Source organism: Carica papaya, chromosome 4, assembly GCF_054855325.1.
Source record: "Carica papaya isolate Zhongbai chromosome 4, ASM5485532v1, whole genome shotgun sequence".
Classification (NCBI taxonomy): domain Eukaryota; kingdom Viridiplantae; phylum Streptophyta; class Magnoliopsida; order Brassicales; family Caricaceae; genus Carica; species Carica papaya.
This window is the reverse complement of record NC_142312.1, coordinates 162,157-184,618: the sequence shown is the minus strand read 5'-3', so window position 1 is coordinate 184,618 and position 22,462 is coordinate 162,157. Positions and strand designations below refer to the sequence as shown.

Below are 22,462 nucleotides of genomic sequence, written 5' to 3'. Positions count from 1 at the left end.
CAAGTAGAGACTATATATTATCATCCGCTCGAGCCCTTACATTGTAATATCCCTCTTCAAGCGAGACGAGAGAGAAATATTTGTCGTAAGGATTGCCGTTACAAATTAGATGAAGAATAGAGGAGCAGAAAAGACGATTTTAATCAACTACGGAAATCATGTTCCAACTTCAGGTTCTCCTATAACAGTTCACAAAATAGTCTAATCGACTTTGTAACAGCTGGGCAGTTTTTTAGAAGATTATGGTGTTACTACTTAGCATGTACTGAATCTCTAACATAAAAGAAAATTTTTTCCCTGCAAAAGCTAGCATTAATAAGTTTACATACAAACCAGGCTGACCCAGTCTTCAGGTTAAGAATGGAGAGATTATGAATGAAAAGAGCCATATAAAACATGAAAAAATATTTTTGCATAAGAAAAATGTCACCACGGAGAACTAACCTCCTCTTGGAATTTGAGCTCATGACTCTCAGCTGACGATTTCAAACATTCTATTTTAGCACCGAAGCTTTCATAGTCGCCTTTCAATTCAACAAGCTTCGCCTCCAGCCTCCTAATCTCATCTTCTGCACAAGCTCGTTCAGTTTTAGCTTCTATATATCTCCTTGTGTCAGTGGAGCCTTCTGATTCATAGGCAAGGCTGACTAGCCGATGTAAGCGAACTCGTAAAAATCCAACGTTCATGCCCAGCAGCTCAAAGGCTTGTAAAGTTCTGTCCCACATAGCATACTCATCACGAGAGGTGGTAAACTTGCAGGCTCTCAAGCTATCAGCAATATTTACAGTTTCACAGATGATTCCAACAACCAACTTATAATTGATGCCTTGAATAAGATTTTCATGAAGAAACGCATTTTGACAACAGCAAAGCTTGTAATATTTATCCTGGATATTCTCTGAGAGCTCGGAATCAATAACCATGCCATCAATCACTATGTTAAAGTCCTCAAAACTTTTTACTTCATTGAACTGAACACCAGGCACTGATAGCTTGAAACCTTCTAAAACTTCTGAGCGCACCTCTTCACTGTCACTTTCAGATTGCTCAGCTGGGTGCTCAATATTAGGAGCCAGTTGTGGCTGGCCGGACTTTTTGTTCCTCTTTTGGACAATAGCTAATGGAAGTGACTTTAGGCATTTCCTCTTAACACTTTTACAAGGTACATCGCCCAATTCTGCATTATATTTTTGCACAGTTCATCAGAAAAACCCAAGGACAATGACTAGCAATTAGGAGAAAAGGGGGATTAACACAAGCTGTAAGCCTTTTGACAGAGCATCCATTGAATTAGCATTACTAAATACTTGCCTGCTTCACTCTTTGTAGGAGCATCCAGATTTAGGAGGCCAAGTGCACCATCTACCTCGGTAAAGTCATTTGCTCTTATTATGTACACCTGCAAATGAAAGCTAAATGTATGTCACAGAAATGAATATTTTGAACGAATAAATATTTCTCAGAGCAATATATATAACATTTCAGACAAGTCCATCTTCCCAAAGAAAGGTTTTTCTTGCTCGGTAATTGAGATGTGGAGTTGACAACCAATGTCCCGATTGCCCTCAGTCCCAGTTATCTGCCACTATTTCTAGCCAAATAGATCATCAAAGAGGAGCTATTTCTAGCTCCTAATTGAACTAACATGAAAAAATCCTTGGTCTCAACATCATGTTCTCACCTGTCAAATTTATTATTCAACATCTAGCCTCCTAATTCCTCATAGGATAATACAATTTGTAAGAACATAATAATTGCTTTCACTTTTTTAGCACAAATGAAGTAAATATATCACTGGTCGCCTTATGCATCAGCTCCTGAAGATCAATGAATTTAATACAGCTACAGAAATAATAGTCCTTGTTCTTCTTTTCTCCTCTTTCTACCTTAGCAAGTCATAGTTTTCTTTCCCTCAAAGATGCAGGATTTCCACATTAGCAAGTCAACAGCCACAAGGACTATCTGGTTCACAAGATATATAGAGACATCTGCAATCTGCTAATTGCATCATGCTTTCTGTTAGCATTATCCTGAAGCCACTTGGTTCTCTTTTGTATCCTGTACGCTAGCTCGCATGCTTATCATTTTCATAAGACAGATGACTTGAAGTGAAGTAAGAATGTGTCCACTCTATTAGAATATAAATAATACAGCTGGGCCATTTTTTATAATCTTAAGCTTTTAGAATAATCAATCAAACCTAACTCTTATTCGAGTAGTTCTATTTATATTAGAAATTAAATTTCCACCTGTTTCTGTTAAAAATTAATTCAGCATAAAAGCACCAGGGCATGCACGTTGTTTAGTTTTAGCTTAGTGGCACCTTATGCATGAGAGAGCATATTAAAAGTAGAAACAATAAAACTGGATCAACCAACGATTCCACATGTTTCATCCAAATTTTTTACTTTCTATAGACAACTGACCCATGCAATACTAGAGTCAGAACAACTGAGAATGAAAGCTCTATGAAGATAACTGACATAGTTTAAACCATCACCTTGAATTTGGTAGGTTTGACTAATTGGAAGACCAAGACATCTCCCTCAAGCAAATTGTGCCCGCTAACAAACTGTCTCCACCCAGCACTCAATCCTGTCTTGTCAGCAATGTATTTTGTCTTATACTCATTTCCACTTTCATCCTCTAAAGTAATGGTAGTATCCTTGTTTGGCAAGTGTAACTTACAGAACAGCCCTGGAAGGCCCTGCCATGAGAAATTTCTGCATACATAAGCCCTTTGTCTACAATTAGGTCTTTGACACAACTCAAACTTAATCATTTCAAGGGTCTAACCATCCAAAAACAGCTGGCAACATGCGATCTGACCATAGATTTTGCAAAATTGGGGTAATCAGTTTCTAGGTTTGACTGAACCTCCTCTGCTCGAATCATCGCAGGTGACTTTGCTTCCCCATAAGTACATTTTCCATTAACTGAAGCACCATTTTTCTTACAGCTTCAAGTATAGCAGAGAAGTGGTATTGTCACAAAATGAATCTACAGGAGTGGAAATGGGAACTGATCAAAGGCATTTCTGAATCCCTACATACCTTTTATACTTCTTTCCGCGGCCTGCTACAGCCTGATGAAAAAATTAACAAAATTCACATTCATCACTTATTAAGAAAAATTCCAACAAATTCATAGCATTTTGTTAAACATAACCTAAAAATGCTTAATTTAAGTCAACAAACAGAACAAGATAGACAGGGTATCTGAAGCCTGACTCCGTTGATCCCTTGATTCCCTTCTGCGGTAATCTTATGGTTTAAGCATTTGAAAGAAATTAGGACATAATTGAGTGCACATTTTTGCTTCCGGAATAAAGGAAAATGAGCTAGGAAAATTCCAGGTAAACCGCACAAGGTGCCCAACTGTTCACATAATGGCTCCGGATTCAAATTGAACTCTGATCAAGCAAATAAACAAGAAATCTTACATGTTTGACTATTGTTTCTGAAAGGCACTTCTTTATCTTCAACGTCTCGCATTTTCTGTCAATTGACAGCTTCTTCTTCCTCCTCTGCACCAATGTCCCAAAATCCACAACCGATTAGGGAATCAACAGCATTACAGATGGTTTTATCACCTTGTAACAATTCATTAGTAAGCAAACAAAGCAAAAGCTTAAAATCGCAACACCATTTTTCATAATTAGCGGGGATATATTAAAAGATCAAATCAGCAGAAAAGCACGAGATCTAGCATGTATTATACTGTCGTTTCTTTGCCACAGATTCACAGCAAGGAAAGTGAATAGATCGAGAGAATGAGAGAAGGATGAAAAGAGCGACCAAGGAGAAAGTAAGAGGCTTGGGAGTGAGAGACAAGTGGAGATGATGCTGCAAGCCTGCTTCGACAGCAGGTGCGGAGTAATCCGTAGCAGGCGAGAGCGCTTCGGGATTGTTATCTTCGACTTCCTTCTTGAGAACTAGATCCATAGCTGCCGTCGCACCTTCTCCAGTGCTCTCGTTCGTCGGAAGGTGACGAAACCCGAAAGCTGATATCCAGCCAAAGGAGGAAGAAGAGAAGGAAAATTACAATTGTGTGACGGTTTAATTTTTAAATTTTATTTTTTAATAATTTTTTATTATTTTATTTTTCTGTGCAAATTTTTACCTTTTTTTTTTTTAATTAGAAAAAGTTTAAATAATGTCTGGCTGGCAAGTAGGCATCGCCTTCTCCGTAACAATGAAGTGGATTTGTAGAGGACCCGACCCGGTCGGGTCATAAAATGTTACAGGCTTTTTTGGACTTGAGAAGATGGTCAACGAATTTGGGCTGACTTGGACTGCCTCTGCGTTAGTTACGCTTCCCTTGATTTACTCTTTGTTTTTTTTTTTTATTTAAAGAAAAAAAAAAAAACAGTCTTACTTCTTAATTTATACATTACATATACAATGTATGATTGATACAATTAGTATATCATGCAATATACATAAATTATATACAAATACGTGCATTTAGTCTTAAATATACAATGTATATATAAATACACATATAATAATATTAAATTTATATTAAAGTAGATTACTTAATTATGATATCTTAAATGATGAATCATAAAATTAATTAATATTTTTCTGATAATGTGTAGATTCTCATATTATAAATACTTATATTAGGGTAATTAACATACATAATTTTGTAATACCATTTATTTCTTATTATTTGTTTATCTTATTAATAAATAGATAATAATACTACATACAGTTATATTATACTTAATTCTTTATAATATAATTTTTCATAAAATTTTTGGAAATCATTTTTTTATATATTTTTCTGAAAGAATATGTTTACGAAGATTTTGGTACACACAAGTATTCGAGTACACATAATACTTCAGATTTGAGAAAGAAATATTGATTTTGGATAAGAAGTTAATTTTACTTTTATAGTATGATTAAATATACAACAATAATAATCAAATACGTAATTTTTAAACATTATTTAAATTTATATTTGAAATATCAAAATTATTCTCCATCAAAATGTATATTTGTTCAGAGTAGTAGCAACAACTTCTGTTCTTCGCCTCGTCGGGACATCATCTGTTTATTTGCGTTTCATTCTCTTTAATTAATTAACTCAGAGATATGAAACAAGTATGGTCTGGGGAATATGGTCCCAGACATGAAAGCTTGGAAAATCAAACGCAAACTTGGCCAGAGTATGTGCCAACCTGTTACATTCCCTACCCACCCAATTCACTGTAATATCTGGTCTGCTTAATTAACACCCTAATACAATCAGCAACAATGAATCCATACTCTGAAACATCTTCAGACTTGGAGTTCACTTTACCTTGAAACATTTGCTACAATGAATTGTAATGCTGCTCTGCAACCCAAAAGTTCAGCTAGATAACGTTCCTGACAACCCAAATTCCCACCAGTAAAAGCCTTGATCACACTCCCTTAGGCATCCCGAAAAACTGCTCCATATGTTTCCTCCATTTTCGAACTCCAAATTGCACTGTCGAAATTACATTCACTCACCCGCTTCTGGAGGTAACCACACAGCTGGGTGAGATGGCTTGGAGCTCTGATGATAGATTTCCCTGGCTTCAAATAATTTCCCTTGCTGCCAATCCGATAAAAACTTCCGCATAAGATAAATTGTGGTCGAATCTGCAAAGTACTTACCCGACCGCACCAAAGCGTTCCTCTCCCACCATAATCTCCACAAACAACAGAGCACCTGTTGTAGTTGACCATCTAGACATTAAATTTGCTAGCCAGGACAATAAATTAATGTCTGCTGATATCTGGACATTCATACCCAGCAGTTCCCACCATCAGTGTGCTTTCCAACATTCAAAGAAGACACGTTTGAGGGTCTCGGGTTTTTCACATCTTGGGCATCGGGAAGCGGCACTCACACCCTTTTCTTGTAGTCGAGTCCGAGTAGGAAGGGTATTATTCAACATTCTCCAGATAAAAATTTTCACTTTAGGAGGAATATCTGTCGACCACACATGTTGCCACACCAATCTGCAATTCTCCAATGACCAATCAATATACCTCGAATATGATCATAGATTGATTTTACCGAGTACTGACCATCCTTTGAGAAAGTCCAAATCAATCTATCCTCCCTCTTGTTAATACTAAGTGGAATTCTCAGGATATGTTGTGCTTCCTCATCCACAAAGATACTTCGTACTAACTCAAGACTCCAACTCTGCATATCTGCAGTCAACATGTAAAAATTCAGAATTTTAAAAAAAAATGAATTTATAATTTAAACGTGTAAGCGGATAATAAAATTATGGTTTATATTTCTTACGTAATAATTTAGAATGTCCAATAAAATTACAGAAATGTACATTTTAAAAAACAAACGATAATTAAAGAAAAAACAAATAAATAAGTATTATAGGACAAACTTCACTAGTACTTGAAGGGAGTTCGGGTGATTAACTACTCACAACCCTCTTTCTAATCGGGATCTGGATATTAGTTTTCTTAATCTGAACTGGTTAATGAAAATGTGAGCTATATTAACCTGATAAGAATATCACATTAATCATGGATACAAAAAACTGAAAATTAAAAAAAATCAGAAAAACAACTAATGAAACCTTTGTTTTAATTGAATACATTTAACTTAAAAACGTTTGTTTGATACTTACCGTTACGAGTTTTCTAAAAAACAACCTATAAGTCTCATATCCATACCATTTTTCATTACGCACAAGAGAACAAGATATGACAATTTTCCTTTCTAACTTGCTTACTGGTACCCTTAAAGGTTCATAGGGATGTCCCCCTACTCGTAAACACAATATTCAATTTTAACAATTAATCGACCTTCTTCATACCCCATCCGCTAATGAGCGCTAAATATTTCATCATCTCGATACCCCGTCCGGTATGAGAGTGAGTCATATTTCCCGAACTTTTCTGGTAAGGGACTTTTCAGCTCCGTTTGACTGAGGTAACGTTCATGATAAAGTTTTCTATATACCGGATACGTCCGCCCTTTCTCTAAGTACCTAGTAAGTCTTTCACATAAAAATTTTCATCAACAAAACAATCAACAAATACATACTAATATATCATATTATATTTACAAATCAATTAGAAGACATTAATGCAGACGATATAACTTATCATTCTGAGGGATCAAGTAACCAGATAACTGAATAACTAGATAAATTGATAAGATCATATAAACTATAAATTAAGAACATGCACAATATGATAACAAGCAAATATGACAGTACATGAAAATAAATAAGAAATCAGGACAATTGTGAACTAATAAGTTTCGGTTCCATTAATGACCTGAGGGATCAAGTAACTTATCATACTGAGGGATCAAGTAACCAGATAACTGAATAACTAGATAAATTGATAAGATCATATAAACTATAAATTAAGAACATGCACAATATGATAACAAGCAAATATGACAGTACATGAAAATAAATAAGAAATCAGGACAATTGTGAACTAATAAGTTTCGGTTCCATTAATGATCTGTAATTATTTTTAGAGTTTTCTAAATTTTTATAAAAACACGAAATTATACATTATTAAATCTCAATTTACTATAACATAGAATAAGATGAGAGATTGTCACTCGAATCGGTGTTTTGAGACGTTGCGTTGTCTACTACGTTTTTTAACGGATACCGAATTTTCTAAATTTTTTTTACGAAATTTAAAATACTCATCATATAGCTAAAAATATCCTAAAAATCCAAAATCAATGTCTAAAATGCTTTTCGGCGAATTTTGGAGTTTCGGCACGGCCCCATTGCCGTGCTCTGGCATCAGCTCCGCCGTCCACAGCAATAGTTTGCTCCGGTCTGATCGGTTTTAACCAGTTTTACATATATCTCTGTGAAAAAATACGTGAGAGGGTTTCAGTTAGCCGAAAAATTACAAAAAAATAAACCTACCGACAGGGGGGTCTTTGGTTGCAGCAGCTCCACCAGTCCCCTTTTGTAGCTGGGGTTCATTTTCTCCGACGGGGCTGGCGGCTAGAGTTTGGATTTCCATGCGACGTGGGTATTTATACCCATCTCACGTTGATCTGGACTGTCCATTCACGTCGACATGGAACGAGGAGAACTATCCAATCTTTACCTGTTTAAGCCGATTGTGTGGGTGAATCTGGACCGTTCATCGTGATTGATCTTATTCGTCCAATCGCACCTAAAGATGAAACGAATCTAAATTGTTCACGCGCGCGGGATCGAATTTAAGCCATCAGATCGCTGGACACGCGAATCACCCGCGTGGCGCTAATGTCAACGTGTTTTGACATGCGGCATTCTCCAGTTCGTCGGGGCTGCTGACTGGGTCGTCTTATATGGTTAAATTTTTTCTTTTTACATTTTGACTCAATATTTTTAATTTTTTTAAAAAAAATACTATATATTATATACAGAAGATTTATTTATATATATATAATATGTTGTCTGTAATACACACTTTTATATTCTATATGTAAAAATAATCATTCAAATTAAAAATTGTAATTATTTTTTCGTAAAGTAGCGTACGAAATATATCATTTATTGATTGTTATATATATATATATACATATATAATTGTTTTATTATATATTATATAGAATATAAAATATAGTATGCAAATAATAATAATAATAATAATATGTAGAATTGATAATTTAAATTAAATTATTTTTTATTTTTTAAAATTATTTCAGTTTTTATAATTACTTCAACTAAACACAGAATTTATGTTTTTTTTTTTGTTTTATTCTCTTTTTATATATATATTTATGATAATTTCAATATTAATAGTCATTTTTATTTGACATACAGTTTTAATTTTTTTTAAAAAAATATTATTTTTTATAATTATTTATATCAAATACTAAAAATATTTTTAGTTAATAATTATTTAATAAAATTCATAACACAAACTATAATTACACTAACGGAGTTCATTTAGTTTTGGCCCAAGAGTGTTGGAGTTGGTCCAAGGCAAATTGTATCTTGAAAAAGGCTGAAGAAATAAGATGCCTGTTAGCAAAAAGGTTTGGCCACAAAAGTATTCAGAGTTCTTAAAAGTTATGACAACTCTGATCGACTCTACAAACTTACAGTGCACTTCCTACATTATTAAATTAACTTATATGATGAAATCAAGATGATAAATCTTCAATTTGATTTTGACCATGGAGTTGGGAAAACCCCACATGGCCAGCAGCTTGAGTACCACGCTTTGTACTTCATCAAATCATCTCCCAGTATAGGGGTAATCAGCTATGTGCCCGTGTACACCAACACCACATTTCTCCAACATTAGCCGTCGGATTCAGATTCTTAACCACCAAAAGAAATTAAGTTCCCAAGTGTCAGACGCCATTGATGATGACCTTCTGCCCGGAAACTAACAAAACCATAACGAGATTCTCTCTCTCTTTTCTTTCCTTTTTCTTTTATTCTATAATATTTCTCTCTCTCTGAGATTTTTCTTTGTTTGACGATATTTTCCTTTCTGCTTCGTGTCATTCTGGCAAGTAATTTCTGGTTGGGTTTCGGGTCTTTCGTTCTCGTTTTTTTGTCATCATCTTGCAGGACACGCAACACTCTCTCTCTGTTTTATTTATTGCGCCTAATCCTTGTCAAACCTACGAAAGGCCTACTATCGGTATTATATCTCTTTGAAAACTTGTGTTTTTAGTTTAACTTCTTCTCTGCTATCTCTCCATGGATGCGTTGATCAATCTTGAGGATTGGTGGAAGAGCGTCTATGTATTGTTTGCATTTTGCTCTGCCTTCTTCTTGGGTGCTCTTAAAGGTCGTTTTCGTCTCCTTCTTCCATTTCTTTTTTATTGGCTTTATTTCAGTGCTGCAGTGTTTCTGAGTAGGTATTTTCAGCAGAAAGATTGTTTTTAGAGCTTTCTGCTTGTTTAAGCTGAATCCTACCCGTAAATTTGATTATGGTGTTCTTATATTTTCATGGAATGCTGCAGGTTTTCTTGTGGGTCCTATTGCTTGCCTCATATTAATAGCAGGAAATGTTGGGATCATTCTTGGGTTGCTTCCTGCACATATTGGCTGGACAATCTATGCAGTAGTAAAGTAATTTCCTCTTTTTCACCTTTTTCTTCAATTTTCTTTTCTGGGTGAAAGCTGTTTTGGTGGCCGCTGAGTTATTTCAAATGGATAATACGCTAACTTGAATTCCTTTATCATTTTATTTGTATTTATTTGGCAATTGCAGGACAAACAGATATGATATACCGCTAAAAGTTGCTATCCTGTTTGCTCTGCCTGCTTTATTTGGTATATGGTTAGGTCTAAGTATAGCTGGCAATGTCCTTGTGGGAATTGGATATGGGTTTTTCACTCCCTGGATTTCAACTTTTGAGGCCTTCAGACATGATAATGAATCCAAGAAAATTTTCCACTGTGTTGTGGTAATTCTTGAATTGTCACGTGCTTTGTCTTTTCATCTTCCTTGGCATCACCTTTTCTTTTGTTGTTCATCTCTGTTGTTGTCTTCTTTCTCTGTTTCCTCATTGCACGTGGTTAATATTTAGCTCCTTCTCTGAACGATTAGGATGGCACATGGGGAACTATCAAGGGAAGTTGTACCGTAGTTACTGATTTTGCAGATATATGTTATCATTCCTACCCAGCCTTCTTGAAGGAGTTCCGTGAATCCCCACAATCAAATGAGGTTCAAACTCTTAGGTAATGGTTTAGAGTAGTGATCATATATGGTCTTGGTCAGAATCTAATAATTGTAATAATCTTTGTAATAGTTTATGTATGCATGTTGCTGGACAACTTTAACTATCATTGTATTGTTTTGGTTAGGATCTAACATTTGTAATGGTATTTTGCTCTTGGAATAAGAGGAAATTTACATAAATTATATAAGCTTTTGATTACTCTAGCATGTGAATAAGGAATAGTGATAAAATACCCAGGCATTTCATATCAGAGCCTAATGAAAAAAGCAGAGTGAACCTTTTTGTTAATGTATTTTCTTGTAGGTTAATTCTTGTGCCTGGTTGCATCATTGCTGGGGTGATGGGGCTAGTGGTCGATATTCCTCTCTTCACAGCAATTGCAATAGTTAAGAGTCCATATATGCTGTTGAAGGGCTGGTTTCGACTGTTACATGATCTGGTTAGCAGAGAGGGACCATTTCTTGAAACAGCGTGCATTCCAATTGCTGGTTTAACAATCCTCATGTGGCCAATCATAGTTGTAGGTAGCATCCTAATATCAATTTTTTCCAGCTTCTTTATTGGACTGTATGGATCTGTCGTTGTGTATCAGGTTAGTTTATAAAGGACTTGTATGTTATTCCATCATTGTCAGTGCTGGACTAATGTTTCGCCATTGTTATGATGCAGGAAAGATCATTCCGGAGAGGTTTAGCTTATGTGATTGCAATGGTTGCAGAATTTGATGAGTATACAAATGATTGGCTCTATCTTAGGGAGGGAACTATATTTCCAAGGTACTTGTTCTTTGCTTCATGCAGACTTTTCCCTTGTAATTGACATGAGCTTTTGTTGTTTCATATTTATGTTGTGAAAGTTGAAATCAAATTGCCACAGCCAGGCCCAGATATCGAAAGGTGAAGGAAGAAAGCTTATCCAGTGGAGGTAATAATGGAGCTGGTGGTAAATTCAGTTATGCTTCTCCAGAAGCACCTGGAATGTTTATACCAAATTTAGCTCATTCAGTATCAGTAAGGGAAGCAATACATGAAGTGAAAATGGTGCAGGTAAAGTATATAGATTACTGTATGTCTAAATATGAGAACTTTTTCTTTATTTATATTATAACAAGCCATTTGTACCACAGGTTTACTTCAGCTGAAATACCTTGTCGTTTGTTTTTTATTTTTGTCTCCTCACTGATGCAACCATAATTTAGATCTAGTAGTACTTGCTTTTTGTTTTTTTTTTGGGGGGGCGGGGGGGGGGGGGGAGGGAGGGTGAGGGGCGTAAGCTATACAGGAAACTATCCTGACAGCTTAAGGAAATCTTTGGAGACAGTAAAAAGAAATTGAAATTTATGACTGAATGAATCATCATCCTGCCATTATTAATTCATAACCTTTCTCTTGACAGAGCCTGATCTTCATAAATGCATAACCAATATAGGTAATCAGAAATAATTCTGTGTCTTACCCCTTTTAAGTACTGAAGCATATGAAGCCATCTTTTGTTTGAGTTTTTGAAATTACTTGACAGGTCAGTATATCCTCATTGTTTGTCCAGTTTATAATTAGACAAATGAGTAGTTTAAGGTGTTAATTCAAAATGCAACAGATCTGGGAACATATGATTAGGTCCTGCGAAATGAGGGGAAAGGAACTACTGAATTCTGGTGCAATAACACCTTCTGAACTCCATGAATATTTGAAGGCAAAGAACAGCAGTGAAGGAGCCACTATTAGTGTTGGGTTGCCCTGTTATTCACTCTTGCATACCCTCCTCAACTCCATTAAAGCAGGTTCGAATGGCCTGTTGTTGATTGATGGTGTTGAAGTAAACTACTGGAATAGGCCAAAGGACAAATTGCTGGACTGGTTCTTTAATCCCATAATGGTTCTGAAGGAGCAGATTAGGGTCCTGAAGCTAGAAGAGAGTGAAATAAAGTACTTGGAGAAAGTAGTACTTTTTGGAAGCAATACAAGACGCATGAATGCTTGGGACAACGGAAGTCTACTGCCCGAAGATGCTCTAATAGGGGCCCAGATTCAGGGCATCAGCAGAAGGTAGATATATAGTTCCCTCCCTAAGATGATCTTATAAGCTCTTGTTACAATTTGGAAGTTGTTATAGCATCTTAGATTTGTTTTTCTTTATGGATTGGTGACGGACTCTGACAGGATGATTGGAATGGTAAGAGGTGTGTCGAAGCTACCTACTTACAGGAGGAGATTTCGCCGAGTCGTGAAGGATTTGATCTTGTATTCTCAAGAAAATGATGGTTGTCATGGACGCAGTTCCCCAAGTTCTGTTGCCTCCAGTGAAGAGGTGTAAGGATGAAACTGATAAAACCACAGATTAGTGTAAAGTTGTTCTACGTTTATAGCAAGAATGACTGAGGAATATGTTCATCCATGTCCATCGAACACAGCAAGAAAATGGAACCATAGTCTTCTTTGATTTTTGCTTCTGTAGGAATTATCTTTCCTTGGATAATGTTTGGTTGTCTGGGTTGATGATGGAATTTTCATCTTATCATTATTCTATCGTGTAGTGAATAATTAAAAATTAAAATTTACACCCATCTTAATTCTATTCACTTTATTAATAATTAATCTCCCAAACAATATTAAAATTTTACTATTTGAAGTATATTTTTTGGAAACAAAGTGAAAATTAGGAGACATCAATTTGTAAATAAGCTTCTTCTATTTTCAGGCAATTTTCAAATGAATTTGAATTATTTCATTATTTTTTAATCAAATTTACATGCTCTCCTAATTTAACCAACTGTAAATTTTAACTTATAATTAATATTTTTGTATTTGCTTCTATCTTAGCACTCACTAAATTAATCTATTTTTACCTACTCAACTTGATGAGAAGAGGTGAATTTAGTAACCTCCTTCAATAAAGATTTCTTCAACTTATAATTTCTTTTAGTTGTCGATCACCAATTATCATAATCATTATTACAGTCATGTTAATATTATCGTAATTATCATTATTAATATTACAGTAATTAGCTCGTTCTAGAATTATTTTGTTCTTAGCGACATTGTTATTACTACTAATTATTATATGTAATATCCACTTAAGAGAAAAAAAAAATTAATAATAAAATTAGAGTCTAGATGTAAATGAAATGGATTTTTAAAATTTGAAACTTTTAATTAATGTTAGGAACCTAAATGAAAGTTGGTAAGAAAAAATAGCCAAAAACATAAATAAAGAAAAGTGAAAGGAGGCAAAAGAAATCAGGAAAATGGTCGGACTGCTTAAGGAGATCAGATAGAGGAGATTTAAAGGAAAACGGACGGCACAAATCGAGTCATGAAGATCCAACGGTTTAGGGAACGGGTATAAAAGGAGAAGATATTATAGTGATTTTTTTAATTTTGAGATGAGAAGCCGAAAAGAGGAAGGGAGAAAGAGAGAGAGAGAGGCGATCGGGGAGAGGAGGAAGAAGACGGTCGCGCGAGGAAGTCGAGAGAGAGAAAAGAGAGAGGAAAGAAGAGAGAGGCCGGAAGGGAAGAGGGGAAGGGAAAAGAAAGGAGAGAAAAAGGGAAGAGAAAAGGAGTGGCCGAGCGGGAGAAAGGGAAGCCGAGAACAACCACACAAAGGGAGAGGAGAACGAGAGACTGCGGAGGTGGAAGAAGAAAAAAGGGAATCATGGCCAAAGAGCATCGTGTGACAGAGGAATCCAAACCCGAGGTTATTCAAGTTTTCGAGCATCGTAACGATTTAGGTGTATTCCTTTTCTTCTTTCAATTTATGCTTTTGACTAAACAAGTGTTCATATGTGTATGTGTGCAAGTTTAGGGGCTAAAGGACTGCAGGGTGATTGAGAAAAGGCGACCGAGAGCCAAGCCGAGACCAAATCACACACGTCGAAAGGTAAAATGATTTTTTTTTTTTCAAGTTTTGGGGGTGGTTGAGCGGCGATGGGGCAAGGTTGGTGTTGGGCTAGCCGCGCGAGCTCGACCGGGCCACCTACACACACAATAACCGAGGAGGTTTCCTTGGGAATGGGGAAAGCCAACCTATTCGAAAAGTCAAAGGGTCTTTTTCGAACATGGAAACCCGATCCACTATTTTAGGGTTCCAATTCACTGTTTGAGAAGGTAAAAAATTTTTTTCGAGAAACGAAAATTCGGTTTGCTATCCAAAAAATTGAAAAAAATTTCTCAAAAAACGTGAATCTAATTCGCTAAACGGAGAGCCGAAAGATTTTCCAGATATGGATTCTGATAATTTCGTTGGGTGGTTGTTGGAACCCATAATTTGATTAAATTAGTTTTTAATATTTGGAAGTATTTTAATTAATTATATCATATATACAAGAAAATTTGGACATTCAGACGAATCCGAAAAGACGTGTAGGAGTGTAAATATTTCTAAATCTCAACCGGATTAAATTTCGAAATATGCATTAATTTTATAAAAATTATGAATTTTGAAATTGAACCAACATTGGCCCAATTTTAATGGAGAAACAGAACTCAAATTATAATCAATAAATTCAAGCAATTAGAACCCTACGAGAAAAGGAAACCAGAAAAAACTCAAATGGACTGTGAGTTATTTGAATTGATGAAATATGAAATTAAAAAGAAAATTTTTCAATTAAGAAAAAATTTAAAAGGAAAAAGAAATAAAATAAAAAGGTAAAAATAGAAAATAATAATAATAATAATTGAGATTGAGAAATTTAAAAAAATTAAGAATTTTATTGCTTTTGTTTCTTACAGCGTATTTTTCATGAAATTTTAAGAGAATAGCAACAAAATTTTCAAGTCACTTTTTACCTGACCATCTAAATAGGTAAAATTTTAATGTAGAGTATAAAATTGACTGTTCGGTCTAGATAGGAAATCATAGCGCAAGGTTAAACATTCCTGGCTCTTCCCCAGTTGCTGAAGGCGAGTCCACCTGCCTCATATGATGGAACACTGTTGCTACCGTGTTTGGGTTTGGCATCTTAATAAAAGGCGCGTTCTTTTTTTTTTTTCAAAAAAAAAATTAAAATTAATTATAATAATAGTATTTTAATCAACAATATCGTAATTTTCTTTTTTTTTTTTAAAAAAAAAAATGTATTATTTTAAATATTAATAAAGAATAATTAAGGCAGTTAATCTAGTAAATAATTTGTTTTTAAGAAGGTGAGAATTGTTTTGGGGGGGGGGGGCACCAGATCCAAGAAGAGAAGAATGAGCTGAGGCGCTGGGTCTTTAACAAATTTGAATGGCGACACCACGTGGCTTCTTTTCCAATACATCACAAAGGATATCAGTCCTTGACACTCTCTATCGTCCTTTCCAAACTATTTTGATATTTACATAATTGCAATTATATTTTTTACATACCAAACGTCATATTTTAAATAACGTATGCAAACACAACTCATACGGGATCAGACTTTTCTAACCACTAGAGATCTCCAATCGGTTAAATTTACAATATTTGATACGGACATGACAAGCAATTACATTAAATCTTTTATTAATTATAATATTTGGACATTCTCTTTATCAGGAAATTAAACAGTATATGGATCAAAATGCTCTTTACAAGCCTGTAGTAAATTTAACAAAAACAATAAAATTACTTGAATATAAAAATAAAAAAAAAAAAATGGAATGGAAAATATATATTCAATAATATTTAAATAGTCAATTATATATTTACATTCTGTCGTTTCAACTTTTAAAAAAATAAAAATGATCAGGACTTGGGCCTGGGACTGTGCAACGTCAGGCGTGGGGATAAGATCAGCTTTCCAACCGTCAACACGTGCCCGTAACTTACACGGCATGGTGCGTGTATTTGGCCCCCCAACCCCAACCTCCCCAACACCAATGCCATCAATTTCCTCCCTCCCGTCATCATCACGCCCCACTCATACGCACACACACATATATATATATATATATTGTACGTACATGATATGATCATGAATACCACCCGATATTTCAAATATCACCGCTGTTATTTTGCACTCTAAAGAATTAACGAGATTAAAACAAAACGAAAACGCTTTTCCACTTTTGTTATCAGCATTTATGTAAAAAAGAGAGAGAGAGTTAAAATTACTGACTTTCAGTCTACGGCTGGACCAGGTGGAGAGAAGAAGAATGAGCAGCAGACTTATCAGAGATAAAGACACGAAATTTAGGGGGCGTAAAAAAACCAAACCGGAGAGAATATCAACAACTTCGTTATTAAACGGTTTTTTCTTATCAAGTGAATTCTGCATTCATTCTTTTGTTTTTGCAGAGAAGAGAAGCTTCTTCTAACGTCTGTAAATTCGTACTTTGAAACAAACACATTGCTTCTTCTCCTACTTTCTGATTAAAAAAAAAAAGACCTATACAATAATTGGAATAAAGAAACAAATAGCTAGCAATTAGGAAAAACGAAAGCCTAGAAAATAGCTAAGTTTGAAATTAGTAGCACAGTTGCAGTGATACCTAAGCTATAAATAAATATTAAAGAGAACGCCAATTGCTTTCCCCTTTGCTAGCTTTGCCTTTCTCTCGGCGGTTGGCCTTTTCGTCATGGCTTTAGTCGAACCCACTCGTAACGTCCCTCCAAAGGCTCATCCTTGGCAAAGTCGAAGTTATACCTAATAATCATTTTTGAATTTCATGCTAGTTAAATATATATGTGTGTGTGTGTGTGTGTGTGCGTGCGTGTGTGTTGTTTTTATATACATTCCGTTTGGTTGCCGAGAAAATGTAGGAGCTAAGAAATTAAAATTGAAGATAATGTGTCCGTATTATATACTTAAGCCGCTTATTTTTTCTCTGATAGCCCCATTTTTTATTTTTTTCTAACAGTTAATTCTAGCAAGCAAACAGTCTCTTAAGCTGAATTGTGGTTAATTAGCTTAAAGAAGGCAAAGGATAATGTCGATGAAGAATGTTACTCACTTCTGAGTGAATTTCTGGAGCTGCTTTTCCTGCTCGAACTTAAAGAATTCTTCCAGTTCTTCTTCCGTTGGCATCTTCGTCTCCGTTGATCTGCTTTGAGATTCCGTATCAGATGGTTTTGTTGCCGAATCCATGGCGTCTGATTCTTCTCGTAGCTCGCTAGACGGCGTGGTCTCCCTCCTGCGATAAGCGTAGCGTTCACAATGCAGAGGACAAATTTTAGGGAGTTAATTAGTAAGGTAGTTATAATTATATAGTGAGAGCCCAAAAGAATCTATAACCGAAAAAATTCAGAGACTAACTCCTTTTGAATTCAAATTGGAGCGACGTGACAAGAAAAAAAGAAATGATTAGGAAATTAAAAAAAAAAAAAGGTAAAAATTCAATTGAATTTGAAAAAGAATAAAAGAGTATATTTGCAAACCTTTCTCTGCAGCTATAATACGTCGATGTTTCAACTTCAACACTATCATCCTGCATTAAAAAAGGATAATAATAACAATGAATTCAAATTTCAAAAAGAGAATTTAAAAAAAAAAAAAGAAAGTGGTATTTAAACTTCGAATTAAATACAAGACAATTAAAGCTCGACAAACCGAAATTTCAAGAACTCATAAAGAGAGCTATTAGAAGCGAATTGAATTTGCTAGTAGCATCAAAATTCTCACCTCCAGATCTACGAATTTGATCGTGTTGTCTACTTTGTCGCTTGATCCGTTACTTGAGCTGCAATATACGGAGACGCTTCCATCATGATCTGCGCTGGGGCTGAGACACTGATCCTCAGCTGCCGGCGGGTTACCAAGCTTAATGTCCGGCGAGGAAACTGAATTTTCTACGGCAATTGTTCGACTTCTGGGCTGGATGTAGGATGATGAAATCCGCAATTCTCCGTCTTCGAACTTCCTTTTCTTCACTGTAGGCGTGCTTGTAGTTGTCGCTTCGACTGCCAGACCTCGAGCTCTAGTTCTAGGTTTCGCGCCTACTGGCGCCACCTCCATTACTGTGATCTCTGCAATTCTTCCACAGTTCCTCACCATAATTCTCTCCTCTCTAGCTACTCTCTCGCACTTCCACTCGATTTTGCTGCGTTTCATTTTTGTTTGTTTACTCTTCTTTTTTCCGAATGATTTGTTAGTTTGTGAGGATGACGACGATAATGAGGGTCCGTTTAACGGTGAGGATTGGTTTCTAGCCTTTTAAAGTGAGTGAGAGAAGGAGGAGGAGGAGAATGACGGGAAGTGGTCCAGGGTCCGTTAATAGTGACGGGGAATCTGTAACGGGAAATTTGACGGCGCCGTTATGCAGATGGGGAAGGCGAAAGCTCCATGGAATGAGAATGTACCGCGTGGTTAGGAGTATTAACTGTATGGAACCGGAAGGCAATGACTGTTTGGTGCGGATATCATATCACTATATAACAGGAGAGAAGAATGGTACGGTTAGAATCGGATCGTAATTTGTTAGCATTCCGTTTGGTTAGTAGTGAACTGGTCTTTGGCATAATTATTGTGCACCGTCTGCAACTACTTTTTTGTCCCTCCAAACATGGATAAATAACCAAAATGCCAGAGAAAGCACCATCATTACCGGCGTTTTATTTCTATTGTGCAGACAATGGGGCGACGTCGTTTTCCGAAAAAGCATGTTGTGTAATCACACAGTTTTTTTTTTTTTTTTTTGTAAATAATAATGAGGTTGATGGTTGGCGATACTTTCACTAAAAAAAATGGGAATGATTAACAATCTAAAAAGTTCAAATTATATTTATAATCAAAGTAATTAAAATATGGAATCAATGCTGACAAGGCATGAACAGTGTAAGGAATATTCTTTTTGGGGTTGAAGGTGAAACAAGTACCAAGTTAAATTTTATGGGAGTCCAAAACGTTGCCGTTTTCACAACGAACGTAGCAATAAGAAAATTATATGGGAGTGTCTAAGAGTAACACAGAGAGATGCGGTAAATATATATTTAGGGACATAACGGCAAAAACTACTGTTAGGTGATGATAGATATTGAATGCTGAAATATGGGCATCTTAGCATGCTCAATAGAGAACATGTACCATCAAATTAAACATATATGTTTATATATGGACCACAACATGTATGTGGGTAGCTGATAAAATATTCAGCATTACATGAATTGCATATAGAATATGGTGATTATCCAAAATGATTTAACACATAAAATGCAACAAAATTTAGATCAGATTGGTGGGTGTGTTTCCATTTGGAGGAGGAGAGACGTTATATTACTTATAAGTGCATTAGCCACACAAAAAAAAAATAAATAAATAAATAACGAGAAAGAGAACAAAATTAAGGGAGAAAAAAAACTAAAAGAGAATCATTAGTTGTCTTGTAATTATTTATATTAAGGTGCTTGTGAAAATGAAGGTCGATTATTGTTCGATACCAAATTGTGTGTATTGTATAATTGTATATGTGTTTGTGTGTGTGTGTGAGATATCGTACCATGCATGCTTCCTCAACCATCAAATGCCTTGTTACCAAGAAATCTATTATTGTCGGACGGAATTAATTTTGTCTAATGACGAGTTTAATCATGTTCAATTTACTCGTATCATATATTTTACATATTCAATTAATTTCGTTGTTAATTTGTTGATCATAAAAAGAAAAAGGGCAGGGAAAAAGCAGATTCACTGGGAAATAATTAAGTTGTTTCATGGAGCCGGGTACATGTCCTAATCTTGTTGTAGCTACTAACTTAATAAAATATTAAATTAATTAATAAATTTGGTAAAGTATTATTCTTATTAAATTATCAATTAAAATATAATAGCAAGTTAACATGTAAGATAATTTATCAGGTGAAATTGTTATTTTTTTTAAAATATAAAATAATATATTACGTTTTTGTATTCAAATATATTATTTTAAAGCTATATAAAAATCATAACTAAAATATCAAATTTTAATTTTTTTTTTAAAAAAAAAAAAAAAAACACTCAATGAAATCAAGTATTTGGGTATTTGGGTAAGGGTGACCGGCACAGAAAACTAGAGTAGATAATTTTCTATTCTCTTCTCATATGTATAGTCTATATGTAAAGAGTGTCTCTCACTGCTACTTTTTAATCTCAAGCTGCTTTTGCCTCGCTTTAGTTGAACCTACAAGGTGTAATTACAAAAGGTGATTGACTGAATGATTAGGGCCTGACCCCATCACACACACACATATATACATATATTCCTCTACTTTTATTCTCAATATTCAATTGATTTGATTGCTTCCTTCCTTCCTTCCCGTCATTTAATTTCATGCTTGTAAAATTAATCAATTATCATATTCACATTCGGCGAAACCAGACAACCTTCATTTCTCATCAATGATTTCAGACCGAATACAAAACCCAAGCTATATAACTTCACAGCATAAAAGGGCTCGATGGACCAAGTATTGATTATAGCGTCCCATACCTTGTTGACTTTCTTATTTTATACATGTTAATGGGCATTGCACCGCTTTCTCCAACCCGGACAAATGTTTTATAACCGAAGCAAGCAAAAAAAAGAAGCTATAGCGCAATAAAGAAATGCTAGTGCTAATATTTCTCACAAAACCATGTTCATATAATCATTCATTATGCCCCATAAAAAAGAATCAAATTATGATCACCATTTTCTACCGTACGTCGAATGTTGATCGACATCAAACGTAATAAATTTTTAACTGTAGATATTAATTACTCGTTAAAATTAATCATAATTTTTATATTTGATGTAAATCTGTTTTAATTACGATGTTGTTTTTCTTTAAATTTTTTATTTTATTTGTATTATATTCGTATTTTTATCTCGTAGAACATAAAATTAAAATTAAAAAAAAAAAAAAAAAAAAAAGTAGTTTTAAAGTTGTGTTGTTTCTTTTATGAGTAGAAAAGGATGTAACCACAGAGCCAAAACTCGCAAAAAGCAAAAGGGGAATCTCATAAATGAAGGAGGAGTAAGACGTAAGGAAAATAAATAACATTATAAAAATTTAAAAAATAAATAAAAAAGTAATAAATTTCAGTGCCTTTGGTAGACAAGTCTTTCTTTTTGATCAATTCCTTTTTATCCTTCTTTTTCTTTTTCAACCTCTTAATTTTTTTTTTTCGAAAGGGTTACTTTTTGGGGCTTCATCTAGTTTTCCTTTTCTTTTTTTTTTTTTTTTTTTTTAAAAAAAATTTATTTTCAAAGTCAGAATTCCCAACTGGCAAAAAAGAAAAAATAAAATATTAAAATGTGTATTTGTTTTCTAAAAACGGTGCGTTTAGTGGAGTTTGCCCCATACGGGAATGGTTGGCGGGATCGATGCGGACAAAATATGGGGGGTGATTGTCGTACCAACCAATCTATTTCATTAATTAATGCTGAGGGACACAATTTCGAGGAGGATCGTGCCGCTACAAATTTTTTTCTTTTTTTTTTTTTTTGAAATTGTAATTTAATTTTTTTTAATATCCAGAAATCTCCATTTTTAAAATATTATGATTTTTTTAATAATCAATTTAGTCTGATTAATTAAAAATACGCATTCAACATCAAAGCTTTTTTTTTTTTTTTTTATATATTCCAACAAAATGCATGATAGGATTTGAACTACATGGGTTTCAATTATTTATTTAGATTTTTTAATAAAAAATTAGATCAATTATAATTAAATATTTTATATTTTTTAAAAAAGTCAAACACGTATATTAATTATCTTTCTTGTCGGATACACTACAAATAAGTATATCAATATTTGTAATGAAATTTAGTATCAATTTATTTTTTTCTTACGTTGCATCTATTTTTTTTTCGAGATACGAAAATTTTGAAGTTGTTTTTTTTTTTTTTTCTT

At 34.5% G+C, this 22,462-nt stretch overlaps 3 protein-coding genes across 4 annotated transcripts; 1 reads left to right on the top strand and 2 right to left on the bottom strand.

The window, feature by feature from the left end:
- Positions 1 to 274: 274 nt before the first annotated feature.
- Positions 275 to 4,054, bottom strand: LOC110814443 (B3 domain-containing protein Os01g0234100-like). The gene is made up of 7 exons (XM_022041922.2): positions 3,799 to 4,054; positions 3,444 to 3,527; positions 3,055 to 3,086; positions 2,798 to 2,960; positions 2,502 to 2,708; positions 1,313 to 1,400; positions 275 to 1,178 (listed from the first exon to the last, which is right to left on the bottom strand). Exons 1-7 carry the CDS (start codon positions 3,943 to 3,945, stop codon positions 427 to 429), a joined length of 1,473 nt encoding a protein of 490 aa, XP_021897614.2. The 5' UTR covers positions 3,946 to 4,054; the 3' UTR covers positions 275 to 426.
- A 5,109-nt stretch (positions 4,055 to 9,163) lies between these two features.
- Positions 9,164 to 13,210, top strand: LOC110814462 (putative membrane protein At3g27390). Of its 2 annotated transcripts, none has more exons than XM_022041943.2 (9): positions 9,164 to 9,789; positions 9,965 to 10,073; positions 10,216 to 10,411; positions 10,555 to 10,688; positions 10,994 to 11,210; positions 11,360 to 11,466; positions 11,571 to 11,736; positions 12,287 to 12,735; positions 12,850 to 13,210. In XM_022041943.2, exons 1-9 carry the CDS (start codon positions 9,699 to 9,701, stop codon positions 13,001 to 13,003), a joined length of 1,623 nt encoding a protein of 540 aa, XP_021897635.1. In that variant the 5' UTR covers positions 9,164 to 9,698; the 3' UTR covers positions 13,004 to 13,210. The 2 variants fall into 2 exon arrangements, with proteins under 2 accessions (XP_021897635.1, XP_021897634.1); XM_022041942.2 differs by having other exon boundaries at positions 9,165 to 9,789; positions 10,994 to 11,282.
- A 3,659-nt stretch (positions 13,211 to 16,869) lies between these two features.
- LOC110814473 (cyclin-dependent kinase inhibitor 6-like) lies at positions 16,870 to 18,993 on the bottom strand. The gene is made up of 4 exons (XM_022041955.2): positions 18,273 to 18,993; positions 18,029 to 18,078; positions 17,605 to 17,784; positions 16,870 to 17,297 (listed from the first exon to the last, which is right to left on the bottom strand). Exons 1-4 carry the CDS (start codon positions 18,699 to 18,701, stop codon positions 17,228 to 17,230), a joined length of 729 nt encoding a protein of 242 aa, XP_021897647.1. The 5' UTR covers positions 18,702 to 18,993; the 3' UTR covers positions 16,870 to 17,227.
- Between the last annotated feature and the right edge of the window lie 3,469 nt (positions 18,994 to 22,462).

What these genes read in the sequence shown, in the direction of transcription:
- LOC110814443 (XM_022041922.2), bottom strand. Translation starts at nt 3,945, where the DNA reads ATGGATCTAGTTCTCAAGAAGGAAGTCGAAGATAACAATCCCGAAGCG. An exon ending in AGCCTCTTACTTTCTCCTTG is followed by an intron (nt 3,528 to 3,798) that starts GTCGCTCTTTTC and finishes ACATTGGTGCAG; the next exon opens with AGGAGGAAGAAGAAGCTGTC. An exon ending in TTGCCAGCTGTTTTTGGATG is followed by an intron (nt 2,709 to 2,797) that starts GTTAGACCCTTG and finishes TTCTCATGGCAG; the next exon opens with GGCCTTCCAGGGCTGTTCTG.
- LOC110814462 (XM_022041942.2), top strand. Translation starts at nt 9,699, where the DNA reads ATGGATGCGTTGATCAATCTTGAGGATTGGTGGAAGAGCGTCTATGTA. An exon ending in ATGAAGTGAAAATGGTGCAG is followed by an intron (nt 11,737 to 12,286) that starts GTAAAGTATATA and finishes AAAATGCAACAG; the next exon opens with ATCTGGGAACATATGATTAG. An exon ending in ATTCAGGGCATCAGCAGAAG is followed by an intron (nt 12,736 to 12,849) that starts GTAGATATATAG and finishes GGACTCTGACAG; the next exon opens with GATGATTGGAATGGTAAGAG.
- LOC110814473 (XM_022041955.2), bottom strand. Translation starts at nt 18,701, where the DNA reads ATGAAACGCAGCAAAATCGAGTGGAAGTGCGAGAGAGTAGCTAGAGAG. An exon ending in TCAAATTCGTAGATCTGGAG is followed by an intron (nt 18,079 to 18,272) that starts GTGAGAATTTTG and finishes TTTTTAATGCAG; the next exon opens with GATGATAGTGTTGAAGTTGA. An exon ending in TATTATAGCTGCAGAGAAAG is followed by an intron (nt 17,785 to 18,028) that starts GTTTGCAAATAT and finishes CGCTTATCGCAG; the next exon opens with GAGGGAGACCACGCCGTCTA.